The 12,970-nt window shown below is 46.2% G+C and overlaps 2 protein-coding genes across 4 annotated transcripts in view; both read left to right on the top strand.

Moving 5' to 3' along the window:
- The window catches only part of NSD3 (nuclear receptor binding SET domain protein 3), a 75,160-nt gene extending 68,836 nt beyond the window's left edge, over positions 1-6,324 (top strand). Inside the window, exon 24 of the mRNA XM_029936172.1 lies at positions 297-6,324. Within this exon, the coding sequence (XP_029792032.1) occupies positions 297-538 (242 nt within the window). The 3' untranslated portion in view covers positions 539-6,324. The remainder of the gene's footprint in view (positions 1-296) is intronic.
- Positions 6,325-6,883: 559 nt separating this feature from the next.
- Positions 6,884-12,137, top strand: PLPP5 (phospholipid phosphatase 5). 3 transcript variants are annotated; one of them, XM_029936180.1, is made up of 8 exons: positions 6,884-6,970; positions 7,149-7,257; positions 7,714-7,804; positions 8,226-8,289; positions 8,783-8,907; positions 9,858-9,986; positions 10,083-10,206; positions 11,570-11,738. In XM_029936180.1, exons 1-8 carry the CDS (start codon positions 6,903-6,905, stop codon positions 11,643-11,645), a joined length of 786 nt encoding a protein of 261 aa, XP_029792040.1. In that variant the 5' UTR covers positions 6,884-6,902; the 3' UTR covers positions 11,646-11,738. The 3 variants fall into 3 exon arrangements, with proteins under 3 accessions (XP_029792040.1, XP_029792038.1, XP_029792039.1); XM_029936178.1 differs by having other exon boundaries at positions 9,816-9,986; XM_029936179.1 differs by lacking the exon at positions 10,083-10,206 and having other exon boundaries at positions 9,816-9,986; positions 11,570-12,137.
- Positions 12,138-12,970: the final 833 nt, after the last annotated feature.

Raw genomic sequence — 12,970 nt, 5'->3', positions numbered from 1 at the left:
GGTGGGCGCGGGCCAGCTGAAGACTGGTCCCTGAGGTCCTGTTACCCTGGGTGAGCAGCTGACTCGGGGGGGGGGGGGGGCATGAAGTGGGTGGTGAGTTTCGGCGGCAGCACGCCTCCATACTCTTCGGGGCTCACCAGTACTCAGCGGTACACCGGTGTGTTCGGTTTGGCTGAAGTTTGGAGTGGAGCTCAGTTGAACTTGGTCTCCAGTCAGGGGGGACGGTGGGAATGGGGGTCTTTCACAGGTCATCAAGGTGGGCACTGATGGTTTTCCCTGTCCCCACCCCTCACTAGGAAAGTGGGAGTGCCCGTGGCATCAGTGCGCGGAGTGCGGCAGCCCGGCTGTCTCCTTCTGCGAGTTCTGCCCGCGCTCGTTCTGTAAAGATCACCGAGAGGGGGCGCTGGTTCCCTCGGCCCTGGAGGGCCGGCTCTGCTGCTCGGAGCACGACCCCGCCTCGCCCGTGTCGGCAGAGTACTGGAGCAAGATCAAATGCAAATTGGAATCACAGGATCTGGGAGAAGACCTGAAAGAATAAATGGGTGGTGATTTCTTTTTTTTCTTTTTATTGACATGACAAAAAGGAAAAGAAAAAAAGGGAATTGGTGACGATATTGGAAGAGGATTGGGCTGCGGTGTGCGCGGCCTTGGCCATCAGTGCTGCCTTACTCAAGTGCGAACGGGGAACTGGGAGCCCGGTGGCCCGGTCGGAGCACTTGGTGGTGTCTGTTTCTGTTTTGTCGGCTTCCCACCTCTTCTGTAGTGGGCCCGATTCCCTTGGACTTTCTTGCCTTTTATTGTGCTTCAATGCCTTTGCAGCTGGAAAAAGATGTCTTCAGTTTTAGAAGAGAAAGTTTTGTCAGTGAGATCAATTTAAAGCCTAGGATGTGTTCCTTGGGTGTAAAAAGCAAAAGTAGTCATCATTCCTTTACTTCTTTTCTTTTTTTTTTTAATCTTGAGAAACGTAGTTCAGGTAGTCTCTTCAGTGTACGTGTCTCACGTAGGAGCTGGAGCAGGCCCTCTGGGAAAAGCTCTGCTGATCTTCATATACCTCTTTGCTGAGCAGTAGGGAGGCTGCTTCTCTTTCCCTTCAAAATGTCTTTCGTAGTCTCAGAGAAGGGCTTTACAGGAGTGCTGAATCTCGCCTCTTGAAAACAAAATGCCTCAGTGGATTTTACCTCTGTGGTCTTAACCTAGGTGGGCTTTAAGATGTGATAACTCTACCTAGAAGGGTATGTCATGTGGTTTTGGGTTTTGGAGAAAAACAGAAAAGGGTGCGTGTGCTCACTGAGTTGGAAACGTTTTCCGTTGACCACGGACATTTTTGATGAAGTGTGTTTATGTGGACGTGAATGCATCATTAGAGTGGTCATTCCCCCCCCCCCCCCCCCAATCCTGACACACTGACAAAGGCACTAACGGGAGACGAGAGGCCCAGACCAAACACTGGATCACACAAGCACCGTTTTGTGTTCAGTGTAGTGGAGCCCCCTCATCCAACTCGGAGAGAATCAAGGGCTTTTTCTCTCCTGTCTCTGCTTCCCGCCCCCAGTCACATATTCCCTTTGTCGGCTGGCAGGCCGCTCAGCCACGTTTCCTAGTGGAAACTACACAAACGAATCTGAGTTGTGTCTGGGTAGGTTTTTTGGTTTAGTTCCTGATTTGGGGGGAGGAAGGGGTAGAGGCAGCCCCAAGTTCTGTGTAAACAATTTCTATTTAGTATTATCTAGTGACCATCATTGCTCCCATTGAGGAAGGGGGCACTTCTCCAGGGTAGGTAAGAGCCACACAAACACCCTTCGTCGTAGGAAGCACTTAGGGAAGCTCCTGAGAAAGCAGCGTTAGCAAAATCGGTTGGTTGTGATGCTTGGATCTCACAGTTGCAAATGTACCAAGATGTCTGCCCACAAAACTCACTTGGATTTAATGCTTAGGAACATACAGATTCCAGTATTCCTGCTGTGAAGTAATTAGTCATGTCAGACATTGTTGTAACACTGCTAAGTAGAAGTCTAGGGCTAGCTTGAATGAACTAGAACTTTCTCTGTGGATTCTGACTGCTTACACTTGCGGGTACGTGGCAGCATTTATTTTCCCTCAAGTTTCTAGGAACCTTATGAAGGTTGGGAGGGTAGATGCTCAGCCACATTCCTTTGGTTGTGTCATATGTGTTCCTTTCTTCTCGTCACTTTAGAGTTCTTCTCTGGAAAAAAAGAAAAAAACGCTGTTTTGTGCCTCTCTCTCTTTTTAATGTAAATGTGTAATTGTACTGGATTTTGTCTTGTAAAAAACAAAACAAACAAAAACCACACTACAGTTCCTTTACTTAAGCTCCTAAACTGCCATTTACCTGATCCCAGCAACTAATTCTGAGGTGATTTCTCGAACCTCCAGTAATTCTATTGGTCAGACATCGTCCCAGAAGAAAGAGCAAATGGAAAATGCTGTACATGTTACCAAATATAATTGCTGCGAGGACACGAAGTACAGCTTCACCAAAACACTAAACTTTGCTCTTGATCAATTATATAGTTTGATATCCTTTTAAAAATAATTTAAGAAAATCTAGGTTTTATCATACTAAGACTTTGTGTGTGTATAGATATACATACATACATGTATATACATATGTGTGTATATACACATGTATATACGTGTATATACATGTATATATATGATAAATGTTTGCTTTTTTAAACTTACTAACATGAAGGATTTCCTTTAACACTCGAAGTGTAACTCTTGTTGAAACAGTATCCAACATGAAATCTTCTCTCCTTGCTTTGCTTTGGACTCAGTGCTGTGTAATATCTGAGGACTTTTACACGGTGAGCCAGGGCACACCCTCTGCACTGCGCGTACCTTAGGTGTAAGTATTTTTATGCAGCTTCCTCACTGTGTCATATTTGGTTCATGTCCTGTAACAGCTCTACTGAGATTGTTTTTTATCATTTTGGTGGGGGTGGGGGGTGTACCTAATAGGATTGTTCTGCCATTTCAGAAATCAGGATAGAAAACAAAGTAGTTAACCATAGCTCCCAAGTCTTGTCCTGACCGCTCTTTAAGGGTCCGAGAAGTGGCTTCAGTCCCGCCGGTGCCAAGGAGCCCTCCTCACACCTCCGTGCTGTCCCCACCGACCTCTGTTCTGTATTTCCGAGCGCAGGCTGCAGAAGCAGAGAGAGAGAGAGCAGTGTGCAGTGTGCTCGCTGCGCCTCGCCGGTGAGATACCCAAATGATGTGTCGTGCTCTCAGTCTGAAGTTGGTATTTGTTCACTTTTAAATGTGTTTGTGGTCAGAGCATAGATGGCTGGTTTTTATTCTTGTCCAAAAATGAGATAACTTATAGCAGCATGGGATAATGGTGGTGTTTTTTTTTTTTTAGCCTCATGTTAATTCTTTGGAAGAAGAAGTGAATGTAAAATTTTTGATCATCATCATAAAGCTTCAGAAATGAGATGGGAATAAGTACAGAGGAGGGCCCGGAAGCCCTCCCGGGTGCACAGTGCAGGAAGCGCGGGACTGAGTCAGGGAGTCCGGAGTGTGTGGAGGGCCGGCTGGAGCTGGGAGGGGGTGGCTGACCCTTCGTTCCTGGAAGGCCAAAGCAGCTGGAGGAAGTGATTCACTCCTTTCAGATCTAATCAGGGCTAGAGAGTCAGAAGGAAGGTGGGCTTTATTTTACTTTTTATCTTCACAAGTTCCTATTCTACCTTAACTCTCAAAAATGATCTGGCCTAAGCTATAAAATAGGCCGACTTTTAGAATCATTGAAACTTGGAGCTGTGTGTTCAAGTCAGGAACATATCTTAAAAACAAAAACTAATAATGGGGGAGGTGGCTACTCCCAGCTCCCTTCTGCCATTTCCACAGAATATTTGGAAACATGCTTGTGAATAATGTTTTGAAATTCCAAGATAATCATGTAAAGGACTCCCAGACAGGGCGGGCTATTGGACAAGTTTCTTTCGTGGCTCATGAAGTCGAGTTTCCTTTCGGACTAGTTGTGTGGTCCGTGCTCCGGTCGGGGCTGGACGCAGATCTGCAGCGTGGAGGGCAGGGAGGCCGCGGTGCAGGGGGGTCTCCGGACGCCCCAGGGTCCGTGGCTCGCCCTTCACTTCATTTTAAGCCCCAGGCTGTCCCTTTAAAAATTCACCTTAACGTCCAGATGCTGCCACACGCCACGTCCGACAGGATAAGGACACAAGTTGCCATGAAGCCCTCATGGCTTGGGAGGCTTACATTTGACGTACTTCTACATGAGGTACGATGACCTTGAGAAGTTGCTTTATCACTGGGCAGCGCGAGTTCCACTTCCTTCTTCCAAGGCTGATGCATCCGGCCACCCCGAGTCATATGGCCATATTGTTGCAGACATGAAGTGATCGTTTGGAACCATTTCCTTTAGCCCAGGGCCACCTAGAATTGGTCCCTGGTTATCTGTAACCAGGTCATCTGTAGAACTCCCTTCCAGTTTCAGATGAGCTGGGGAATAGATATAGTTAGACAGCTTTGCCATGTATTAAATACTGAAAAGTTGGAAATTTGTATATACTGAAATCTACCGACTTTTACCTGGGGCGGGGACCAGGAGAGAAAGGGGATAGAATCGGGTAAGGGGGACTCACAGGGGACTGATCATGTTTACCACAGGTACGAAGTAGTCACTTTAACATTGAGACCTCTGCCTCATTGAATTCAGGTTTTTTAAGTACTTGAAACTCTTCAGATTCCCCTTATTTTACAGTTATTTTTAAATTTATGAGGTAGAAAGCATTGTTTTGTATACTGTTTTGCAAACAAATAGCCTATAGTCTCTTATCCTCTTTAACTTGGATTTAAGGCAAAGTTCTACAACTGGGAGAGTGTCTACCGTAGCTATGTCAGATTTCATGTATGCATTCGAGGAAGAGACTCTTGCATGAAACATCAGCAGCATTTTTATGTATATTTCCTATATATGTTTATTTTGTCATTTTGTCAACCCTATACCCATGCACCTCTTCTTTCCTTTTAATATATATGCCTGTGTAGGGAAAAAACAAAGATTTGCACTTACGTTGCACTCCTGAAATGCAGGGTGTAATCTGTGTGTTTCAAAAAACATTTCCGTTCTTTTCTCGTCAGTCCATTGCTTAGGTGACAAGTTCAGGCGCTTGTGGCACAAACGTATGAAGGGAGAGGAGGAGGGGGAGAGCAACCTGTGCTTCTGTAGCCCGTGCAAGTCCATTACGTGTAAGAAAAAGGGAATTGCCAAAGTCATTTATTCAGCCTCTAGTTTTCTTAGTGACCTTCTGCATCTGCGGATTGGCAAGAGAGCACCGTCAGGTGTGAGCAGGCCCTCTCCCTGCCTGCTGCGGCCTCGGACGTGAGCAGGTGGCTTTCAGCTGCCAGCAGATCCCGAGATCAGGTATTTGTATTTGTAAGGTCTTCTTGTCAGTTTGGGAGTGGACTGGATAAAATTTACTTGTTTACTTTTATCTCATTTGTGCTGTCACATACCCTATGTCAAAAACGAAAATCACATTCCCTCCAGTGACCAAGATGCTACATGAGGATGACAACTGGCTAATAACTAGATCCTTTTTATATACAAGGGTGTGTGCATAATTGGAATTGGTATGAGAAATTCATTTGTAACCACTTGTGATATTGCACAACAAACACAGATACCTACAGATTCTGTTTTCATTTTCTTGTGATCTTTATGATAATGACCTTTGTAGATTGGTTATTTCTGTACTTTGTTTATCTGTAATAAACTTTGTAGATCCTGTGAAATGTTATTTTGCCTAAATCACTTGAGACTTGAGTCTTTAATAACAGAGCATCAATATTCACTAAAGTCAATCTCTTTTGAGTTATATGTGACTTGGCTAGAAGCTCTTGACACTAAGGGATTAGTGTTCATCTTCCCTGGGGGTGTTCCACTAGGGCATTACTGTATAATGACTTGATGTTGCCACATAGACTTCAAGATATATGATATTTTGGGGATTTTGTTGATCGGCCTATGTTTTACTGCATAGTGTGACACGTGTAAAGCTTGGTTAACCTGTATATAGATAGCTTATTGGTGACTAGTTATAGTACGTTTAGGATTGCCTGTAATTTTAAGCTTCTTACTACTGTGTGTGCTGGTAGGAACAAATTTTTGTACATTATATTTACTGAGATGTTGCCTTTTTTTATTTTACAACTACTTTGGAATTCAGATGTGTTTTTTGCTTCCGTGAGGATTAATTTGGAAAGGTTCCTAATGACATTCCACTGATTTCAGATTTTGCTTGAGATTGACTTCAATAAATTGTCCTGTATGTTCCAAGTTAACTTGTGAACTTGTTCATTGCCTGTCATTTCTTGCCACAACTGCCGGACGAGGGGTCATAATGGAAGGGAGGGGACCAGGCACAGAGAGGGCTGAGTGACCCAAGATGTGAGGCCGCATGGTGATGGTGGCTATGCCCCGGCCACCGCGCTGCGGACACAGTTGGAGCCGAACACGTGGGGTTGGGTTTGGTTTTCAGAGAAGGGAGGTCCTTGGAGATTGTCGCTCCCCACTCGGCGTGGTAGGAGAACGTCGAGGCACTGACATGGGCGAAGGTCGCCACGGGGAGGTGTGTGTCCCTCTCCTCTGCATGATTTCTCAGACTCCACGGAGACCCGCAGCCTGGCTGGGCCCAGCTGGCTCCTCACTCCCTTTGCGAGGTGCTGCTCTCAACGGCGCGGAGCCACCCCTCCTGCTCCCTGCACTGCCGACCTCCCGGCAGGGAGGTGGCCGACCGCCTCCGCGCCCAGAGCAGCCGAGGCCCAGCCTCCCGGGGGGCGGGCGCGCGCCCCGCCGCCGCCGCAGCGGCTGCCACGTCAGCGCAGCGTCCGTCCGGGACTGAGCGGGGCTGAGCGGCAGAATGGGGAAGGCGGTGGCGGCCCTCGGGGTCGAGTTGGGTGTGCGGATCGCCCTGTTCGCGGCCTTCCTGTAAGCGTCCTGGTATCAGACCCCACACCAGGGGCTGCTGACCCGAAGAAGACGGGCAGGCCGGCCGACCAGTCCCCACGTCGGCTCCGGGCTCCCGCGGGCCGAGGTGGGAAGCCCCGGCGGCCGCCGTCCGAGGAAGCAAGCTGATGGGCTCTGCACATTTTTGTTTCTCCTTTAGGGTAACAGAGCTCCTCCCTCCCTTCCAGCGGCTGATCCAACCGGAGGAGATGTGGCTTTACCGGAATCCGTATGTGGAAGCTGAGTATTTCCCTACCAAGCCCATGTTTGTGCGTGGAGAACTAGCTTTCCTTCTGACTTTAGTACCTATTATTACTGAGCTGAATACCAGGAAGCAGGAGGTGATCATTTTGGCTGCAAAATGATCTTCGTAGGGAACTTATTGCCCGCCCCCCCTTGATGTAATAAAAATTTTGTTTCCTTTTGATTAAGATCCAAATTTAGAGACCATGATGTCCGTTTTGGCTCCAGGACCTGTTCTGAGAGCTCGGTTCCTTAGGATGGCTCGAGGGAACTGGTCATTTAGCATAATGGGTGCTGCTACTTGCAGGTGGAGCTGCCGTAGACACTGGCGCCGCTTACATTAACAGGGGACAGTGAGCTCTGACCGTGAGTTCTGCTGTCCCCACCACCCCTCTTCCCTGTAGGAGCTCCTTTAACAGCATGTTGGGGGTTTTACTTGGAGTTTGGTTTGGTTTGCTAACCTCTGCCATGTTCTGCTTCAGGCTATCGCATTTCTTTGCCCCCTGTCTCTGATCCTCCTGGCCAGATGTCTCCGGAAGGCAGGGGGGACAGACAGCAGACAGGCCTGCCTGGGTAAGAACTAGTGGTCTCTGGCTGGGTTGTCTCCTTGGTGCTCCAACGAGAAGGCAGGAGTTGTGGGCTTCAGCCACTGGAGGTGTGACCTCAGTGGGTGGAAGCCACCAACTTATGCGTTCCTAAAGTCATCCTGTCTCCCTGTACCCGTGTTGTCACCCATGACACCGAAAACTAGCACTCTAAGAACTTAGTTAACCTCTTAGCAGTGCTTAAATGCACTGGATAGTTTGTACCCCAGAAGTCTTCGGCCTGGTACAGAAGTTCTCTCTCTGCGACAATACATTAAGAGCTAGAATTATTTTCACACTCCGAGCCTGACCCACCCTGTCTCCAAGACATGGCTGCTCTCTTAAGAGATAATGACCGTGCAGCGCCTCCTAGGCAGAAACCACTAACAGTAAGTTTCTTTGCTTTCCAGCTGCCAGCCTTGCCCTGGCTCTGAACGGCATCTTTACCAACACAGTAAAACTGATGGTAGGCAGGTGAGTGGGCCAAGTCTGCACCGGGTGCCAGCCTCGGCCCTTCCCCCCAGCACGAGGTGGCTCGTGGCTGCACCTCCTCCTCTCCTCCTCTGTGTGACCTTACTTTTCTCACATAACACTTCCTCCCTTTCCCTATGGTTGTCCTGCAGGTGACATTGGGCTCTTTGCTGCCCTGAACAGCATTTCCCCGATAGTCGCAGCAGGGCCTGAGTCCTCTAGAGCACCTGCTGAAGCTGCAGTGTGACTTGCTCTTTGCCCTAAAGATTCATCATGTGCTGGACCGGCTCCCGCCCACCCGGTCCCACCTCCCAGTTTAAATGCTGACCCTGGAAATAATGCTTCTCTGTAAATGGTGACTGTCCTAATCCACTTCTGTTATTTGCCTGGGACACTCTGACCGACAATCAACAGGATTACGGATGTCTGATACAACCAAAAAGTAATTTCTGGGGTTGTTAAGCGATCTGTGTTGAGATCATGCTTCTTTTTTCAGGCCACGCCCAGACTTCTTCTACCGATGCTTCCCGGATGGGCAGGCCCATTCTGACTTGATGTGCACAGGAGACAAGGACGTGGTGAATGAGGGCCGGAAGAGCTTCCCCAGTGGACATTCGTCCTGTAGGATTCCCATGTGGACTTGAGATCTATGCCTTTTTGGGGGTCACAATTTAACCTAGGAAGCCTGGGAGGATGGGATCATCTCGCTCTTGTTCTTGTATCTAGAAACTAGAGCCCGCCCCCCGCCCTTCTTTAATAACCCCAAGATTTCGGGGCGCCTGGGTGGCTCAGTCGGTTAAGCCTCCGGCTTCAGCTCAGGTCAGATCTCACGTTCGTGGGTTCGAGCCCCACGTCAGGCTCTGTGCTGACCGCTAGCTCAGAGCCTGGAGCCTGCTTCCGGTTCTGTGTCTCCTCTCTCTGCCCCTCCCCTTCTCATGCCTGTCTCTCTCTGTATCAAAAATAAATAAAAAACATTAAAAAAAATAATAATAACCCCAAGATTTCACAAGCCTGAGCCTCAAAAATTAGGGTAAATATTTGAGGACAGAGGAAGTAGTTTACCTTCATGAAGATTTGGACTGTTTTAGGATTATTGTATTTGCCTAGATCCTGCAATCTTGTTCTAGTTATAAAAATATTACCTAACCTTTGCTGAAGGACTACTATGTGTCAGGTTCTTTGCAAAGCATTTTTGATTCTTACCTCTTCTGATGCTATAATAGCAGTGAGGTGGGTAGTACTGTTTTTATGATTCCCACTTACCGACGAGGAACCTAAGGCATTGAGAAGTTAAATAACCTGCCCAATTGTTAGTATTCCAAAACTGTTCTCAGGGTAAATATTATTAATTTTGGGACACAAAATAAAGTCCTTCATTTTCCCTTCCATTTCCTCCTCCTCCGTCATCAGTGATTTACACCAGAAGGGTATCAAAAAAGGATAAAACATGCAAGCCCCTCGCCACCTATCTGCAGATGAGTGACAGAGCTTCCTTTAAAAGACATACTTAGAGGTTTTCTGTCTTCCAGTTGCATTTGCTGGTCTGGCCTTTGCTTCCTTCTACCTGGCAGGGAAGTTACACTGCTTCACGCCACAAGGCCGTGGGAAGTCTTGGAGGTTCTGTGTCTTTCTGTCGCCTCTCCTCCTTGCAGCTGTGATCGCACTGTCCCGCACCTGTGACTATAAGCATCACTGGCAAGGTAAGTGAGGCGTTCGGGCCATGGAAGTTCCTGCGCTGCAGCCACCCTTTCATCCCGATCACTTGGCACAGCGGAGACGCTGAATGTATCTGCTAGATGACTGGACAAATGAGTACGGGCTGGTCTGGGTTCCCGAACCAAGAGCACACATTCACAGCTGTACGGACGATGGGAAAGCACGGTTTCCTTTTAAGGAAATTTTCCATTATTCTGAAGCATCGTAAGTTCAGAACTAAGAATTCTGTTTTTCTCTAAGAAACTTTTTACAACATACCTCAAAAGCTCAACTTACTTAGGATCTTAAAAATCAAGTTTATTGTCGTGAGGTTTTTGTTCAGAAACTAAAGTAAAATTCAAGAAAACATAAAACTGTAGTTAAACCCAAGAAGTTTAAGCTGAATGACATAGTAAAACATCCAAATGACAGAATATCTTCACAGAAAACTAAGTAAAAAAAACCTGACAGTATTTCCCAGAGGTCCTTAGGGAGCCCTAAGGCTCCTAAAGAATAAACCCATTTATTTATATTTTGCAAAGGCAGTTCCTGAAGTTTACTGCTTCCTCTAGAACTCTTTCAGTGTTGAAAAAGGGGTTAATAGCATTAAGTGAAAATTGGTTATTCCGAATTTTTAAAAAAATTAATCTAGTATACTTGGAAAAAGGCTTATTTACACTTATTTAACTAAAGATGTGTTTTGATTTGGTTTAGAAAAGAACCTGATGATAATCCTATTACTCCCATAACAAAATTGAGAAAGTCTAAAGAAACCAGAAACCTGGAATTGAGGATTTTTGTAGCCTAAACAACTAGAGAAACCTGAAAGGCCAAGGTCTCTACACAGACACACCTCACTTTATTGCACTTTACAGATAACTGTGTCTTGTGCAAACTGAAGGTCGGTGGCGATGCTGCGCTAAGCGGGTCTGTGGATGCCACTTTTCCACAGCATTTGCTTTGTGTTTCTCTGTCTCATTTTGGTAATTCTTGAATATTACAAACTTTTTCATTGTTACTATATTTGTTATGGTGATCTGCGATCAGTGATTATGACTTGCTGAAAGCTCAGGTGATGGTTAGCATTTTTTAGCAATAAAGTATTTTTTAATTATATACTTTTTTTAGACGTAATGCTATTGCACACTTAATAGACTACAGCACAGTGTTAGCGTAACTCAGTTTGCACCAGGAAACCAAAAATTTCATATGACTTGCTTTACTGAGATATCGCTTTACTGTGGTGATCTAGAATTGAACCCACTGGGGCGCCTGGGTGGCTCAGTCAGTTGGGCGTCCGACTTCAACTCAGGTCATGATCTCACGGTTTGTGGGTCTGAGCCCCGCACCGGGCTCTGTGCTGACAGCTCAGAGCCTGGAGCCTGCTCCAGATTCCGTGTCCCTCTCTCGCTCTGCCCCTCACACATCATGCTCTGCCTCTCTCTCTCTCCTAAGAATAAATAAAACATTAAAAAAATTTTTTAAATAGAACCAAACCCAAAATATTAGAATGCCAGCACTGCGTGGTGTTTTAACATGATTTACGGGTCTAATATGATTAAGACAAGACCTATCTCTTCTCTTCCAGATGTCCTAGTTGGATCCATGATTGGCCTGACACTCGCCTACGTCTGCTACAGGCAGTATTACCCCCCGCTGACTGACGCGGAATGCCATAAGCCATTTCAGGACAGACTTGTACTTCCTACTGCACAGAACCCTGGCGATCCTTATCATTTTAGTATTTAGAAATTGGAACTACCTCAGTGGCGCTCAGGTGAATCAGCTCTTCGTAACTGCCCAAGATTTTCTGACCTTCTGCCCTCTTACGAGGTACGAGCGAGGACATCAGCACATCATTCTGCCTCAGCAGGTTTACAGTTTTGCTCACATGGATTATCATGGAGTCAAAGCTCAAGGTTCTTTTTCACTGCTCTGTGCCACACATTCTGGTAAAAAAAACCATACTGTAGTCCGCCAGCTGGTATCCCAGTATCTACAGCATTTTATCTCTCATATAAATGCCATTCTTGAAAGGATCTTTCATATAAGGCAGCTTTAACAAGGGGCACGTGAACAGCTCGGTCAGTTGAGCATCTGACTAGATTTTGGCTCAGGTCATGATTTCAGGCGTGTGGGATGGAGCCCCACCAAGCTCTGTACTAGCATGGAGCCTGCTTAAGGTCTCTCCCTCTGCCCCGTCTTCCCTGCTCACGCACGCTCTAAAATTAAAAAAAAAAAAAAAGTACAAAGAAGCCTTTATGTATCCTAGAAGTGTAGCTCAAAATCTCAAAATCCAGGACATAACTGACTAAATTATTTTAGTTCTGTTTACTTTCTCCGTGACAACTCCATGAAGCCTTAAACAGAAAAATGTCCAATTCTGGCTATTTTACCTTTCTATGTATGTATCTTATCTGAGTCTAGTCAAGTATTGCTGTCCATTTGTACTATGCACAACCAGGGCATAAGTTATTCCTTGAATAATAGTTTTAAAATAAACAGTTTTAAAAACCGGTAAGGACAAATGAGGTGGAAACCACCATCAGTTGCTAGTACTGAAACATATTCCTCAACTGTGCTCACTAGTTTCCTTCCCTCCACACACGACCAAAGACCTGCCCAAATGCATCAACTCTGCCAACAGGCTAAAGCAGGAAAGAAAAATTACGGATGTCATTTTCTAGAGGAAAAATGAACTTTTTCTGTCCCTTCTTCATAATGGGGTATAAGGAATGATTTTACAGGATGTCATCAGAACTGGTGCTCTAGGACCCACAAGTACCTTTCACTTTACAATCATACTTCAAATATGACCTGGGCTTACATATTTCTTTCTACATTTTCAGTGTATCTTTATCCTTCAATAAATGTGATATTCAAAGAAAATGGTGACAGAGGGTGTTTTTGGTACTTCATACCACTCGAGAGCCGGAACATCCCCACAGTAAAACCCTGGGTTCCCCGTCCTACACGAGTGACACAACCA

The sequence above is a fragment of the Suricata suricatta genome, chromosome 1 (assembly GCF_006229205.1).
Source record: "Suricata suricatta isolate VVHF042 chromosome 1, meerkat_22Aug2017_6uvM2_HiC, whole genome shotgun sequence".
NCBI classification, from domain to species: domain Eukaryota; kingdom Metazoa; phylum Chordata; class Mammalia; order Carnivora; family Herpestidae; genus Suricata; species Suricata suricatta.
Note: the sequence above shows the minus strand (reverse complement) of the source record. Positions and strands in the feature narration are given on the sequence as shown.

Coding starts and splice junctions, on each gene's coding strand:
- PLPP5 (XM_029936178.1), top strand. CDS start 6,903: ATGGGGAAGGCGGTGGCGGCCCTCGGGGTCGAGTTGGGTGTGCGGATC. Junction 8,290..8,782: donor GTAAAACTGATGGTAGGCAG/GTGAGTGGGCCA, acceptor TTCTTTTTTCAG/GCCACGCCCAGACTTCTTCT. Junction 10,207..11,569: donor TTCCATTATTCTGAAGCATC/GTAAGTTCAGAA, acceptor CTTCTCTTCCAG/ATGTCCTAGTTGGATCCATG.